This window comes from Habropoda laboriosa, unplaced genomic scaffold (assembly GCF_001263275.1).
Source record: "Habropoda laboriosa isolate 0110345459 unplaced genomic scaffold, ASM126327v1 scaffold4141, whole genome shotgun sequence".
NCBI lineage: Eukaryota > Metazoa > Arthropoda > Insecta > Hymenoptera > Apidae > Habropoda > Habropoda laboriosa.
This window is the reverse complement of record NW_017104090.1, coordinates 2,991-6,415: the sequence shown is the minus strand read 5'-3', so window position 1 is coordinate 6,415 and position 3,425 is coordinate 2,991. Positions and strand designations below refer to the sequence as shown.

At 49.9% G+C, this 3,425-nt stretch overlaps 1 protein-coding gene across 1 annotated transcript; it reads left to right on the top strand.

Annotated features, from left to right (window-relative positions):
- Positions 1–862: 862 nt before the first annotated feature.
- On the top strand, positions 863–2,537 carry LOC108578251. Its single transcript, XM_017941537.1, has 2 exons — positions 863–921; positions 989–2,537. The coding sequence occupies exons 1-2, from the start codon at positions 919–921 to the stop codon at positions 1,304–1,306; spliced, it is 321 nt and encodes a 106-aa protein (XP_017797026.1). The 5' UTR covers positions 863–918; the 3' UTR covers positions 1,307–2,537.
- The last annotated feature ends 888 nt before the right edge of the window (positions 2,538–3,425 follow it).

Sequence of the window (3,425 nt, the reverse complement as noted above, 5' to 3'; positions counted from 1 at the left end):
TGAAAACCTTATCTCTGTTTGCCTCCAGGAGCGGATCTTGTCCCACCGTCATCCAACGCCATCTCGATCCTCTCCGAGACGAAGAAGAAGAAAGGGTTGATCTAACCGTCGGGAGTATGTATATATAAAAAAAAAATCCGAATTGTTTAAGAATATATTTTTGATTCCATAGTTCATCCATGGGGTTTCCACAGAATCGGAACTGCAGCGGTCAATTACGTTAAGTACTGTTTGATTTATTTCGTATACATTTGTCGAACCAACATTAAAAGCCTTATCTCTGTTTGCGCGTAGGAGCGGATCAGTTCGTCATCCAGCGTCAATGCAGAAGAAGAAGAAAGGGTTGAATTGCAATATGTATTAAGAAATAAAAAGTTTTATTGATTCCATACGACAGCTGTCCGGAATCATGGGGTGGTGAATACATACGGTTTTAGTGCTTTAAGAGTATGAATGTTTCCTGTGCACAGGGTGTGTGGCATGTTGCTTATTGGTGGTACCTTTGTAGTAGTTTGTCGTAGTTTGTGGTAGTTTGTGTTGTGTGGTATTATTGTTGTTTGGTATTATTATTGCGTAGTATTGGTGGAATACGCTTTTGGTGGTATACGCTTATCGTTTATTGGTGGTATACGCTTTATGAGAACGCTTATTGCTTGTACGCTTTATTAGAACGCTTATTGCTTATGCGCTTTCCTTGTCTGTGTGCAAATGCTATTTTATTTATTTTCAATGTTCGAGGTACTCTCGGATCGGAGCAAAGAAGAGGGTCGTCGCAGCATAGAAGGAATTGTTGGAAGGTAATGTTTAATTCGTTGTTTCATTTATGAATCTCTGCTTACACCAATTTTCATCTAGGAGCGGATCGTGCCACTGCCATCCGGTCCTCGCCGAGGAAGAAGAAGGTGCCTATCTTCGTTCATGGTATCGTTGTCGGTAGTATGTACACACAAAAAAACGAACTTCGTAATGAGATATTCTCTGACCACAGCTGTTCGTCCATGGGACGATCGCGGACGACCGGAAGTGCAACGCAGATGGGGGAAGAGCATCGCAGACGAGGGAAGAGCAACGCAGACGACGGAAGGGCACCGCAGACGAACCCGAAGGACGAGCATCGCCAGACGAATCTGAAGGATGCGCAACGCTGACGAACCAGAAGGACGAGCACCGCCAGACGAATCTGAGGGATGCGCACCGCAGACGAACCAGAAGGATGCGCAACGCTGACGAACCAGAAGGACGAGCACCGCCAGACGAATCTGAGGGATGCGCACCGCAGACGAACCAGAAGGATGCGCAACGCTGACGAACCAGAAGGACGAGCACCGCCAGACGAATCTGAGGGATGCGCACCGCAGACGAACCAGAAGGATGCGCAACGCTGACGAACCAGAAGGACGAGCACCGCCAGACGAATCTGAGGGATGCGCACCGCAGACGAACCAGAAGGATGCGCAACGCTGACGAACCAGAAGGACGAGCACCGCCAGACGAATCTGAGGGATGCGCACCGCAGACGAACCAGAAGGATGCGCAACGCTGACGAACCAGAAGGACGAGCACCGCCAGACGAATCTGAGGGATGCGCACCGCAGACGAACCAGAAGGATGCGCAACGCTGACGAACCAGAAGGACGAGCACCGCCAGACGAATCTGAGGGATGCGCACCGCAGACGAACCAGAAGGATGCGCAACGCTGACGAACCAGAAGGACGAGCACCGCCAGACGAATCTGAGGGATGCGCACCGCAGACGAACCAGAAGGATGCGCAACGCTGACGAACCAGAAGGACGAGCACCGCCAGACGAATCTGAGGGATGCGCACCGCAGACGAACCAGAAGGATGCGCAACGCTGACGAACCAGAAGGACGAGCACCGCCAGACGAATCTGAGGGATGCGCACCGCCAGACGAACCAGAAGGATGCGCAACGCTGACGAACCAGAAGGACGAGCACCGCCAGACGAATCTGAGGGATGCGCACCGCAGACGAACCAGAAGGATGCGCAACGCTGACGAACCAGAAGGACGAGCACCGCCAGACGAATCTGAGGGATGCGCACCGCAGACGAACCAGAAGGATGCGCAACGCTGACGAACCAGAAGGACGAGCACCGCCAGACGAATCTGAGGGATGCGCACCGCAGACGAACCAGAAGGATGCGCAACGCTGACGAACCAGAAGGACGAGCACCGCCAGACGAATCTGAGGGATGCGCACCGCAGACGAACCAGAAGGATGCGCAACGCTGACGAACCAGAAGGACGAGCACCGCCAGACGAATCTGAGGGATGCGCACCGCAGACGAACCAGAAGGATGCGCAACGCTGACGAACCAGAAGGACGAGCACCGCCAGACGAATCTGAGGGATGCGCACCGCAGACGAACCAGAAGGATGCGCAACGCTGACGAACCAGAAGGACGAGCACCGCCAGACGAATCTGAGGGATGCGCACCGCAGACGAATCTGAAGGATGCGCACCGCCAGACGAACCAGAAGGACGAGCAACGCTGAGGACTGGAAATGCAACGCCAGGGACGCCGGACCGAGTCTTGCCAGGAAGGAGTTACGGTAATTGAATTATTCTGTTTCGAACGTGCGGGACATGTTTTATCGAGGAGCATTATCGCGGTTGTCGTGCCTATTCGGTTTGTTGCTTGGATTTAATTAGCGGATATTTCCTTCACGAGCATGGATTAGATTGTTATTCCTTTTTTTTGTTATTATCGAGTTAAGTTTTCTATCTGCCAGTGTTAATCGGAATATCGCGCTGTTACATTTCTCGGAGATAATTCATATCGTCAATAATTTCTTGTTAATAATAATTCCTAGCGAGTTCTTCCGCCAGCGACTTTGTTATGACCGAGTTAGGTATTTTTTTTTTTTATAAACATATCAGCGAGTTTGTTCTCGTATTGTTCCATGAGACTTTGGTGAAATGGGCGCGTTGTTATAAAAAAAAATGTAACCCAACTCGCAAAACCGTCGGGTATATGTATTGTTTGTGTTTGCATTCAGGAGGTGCGGAGCTTGGCTGCGGTGCTTGAAGAACGGTGCGGTGCAGAAGAACGGTACGGTATTGAATCGCGTGGGGGGCGAATAAGGGTAATTAGCGATATAAGAGTATGAATGATTCCTGTGCACAGGGTGTTTATTGGTTGTATTGTAGTTTATTGTAGTGCATGTAGTGTATTGTAGTTTATTGTAGTTGTGTGGTATTTGTGTAGTACTTGTGTTGGTGGCATACGCTTTTGGTGGAATACGCTTTATTGTTTATATTGTGGGAATGGTATGTGAGTGGGGATATTTGTTTTGCTCTTTTTTTAGGTACTCCCGGGAAAGAAGAAGAACGCGAAAGAAGAGGAACGCGAAAGAAGAGGAACGCGAAAGAAGAGGAACGCGAAAGAAGAGGAACGCGAA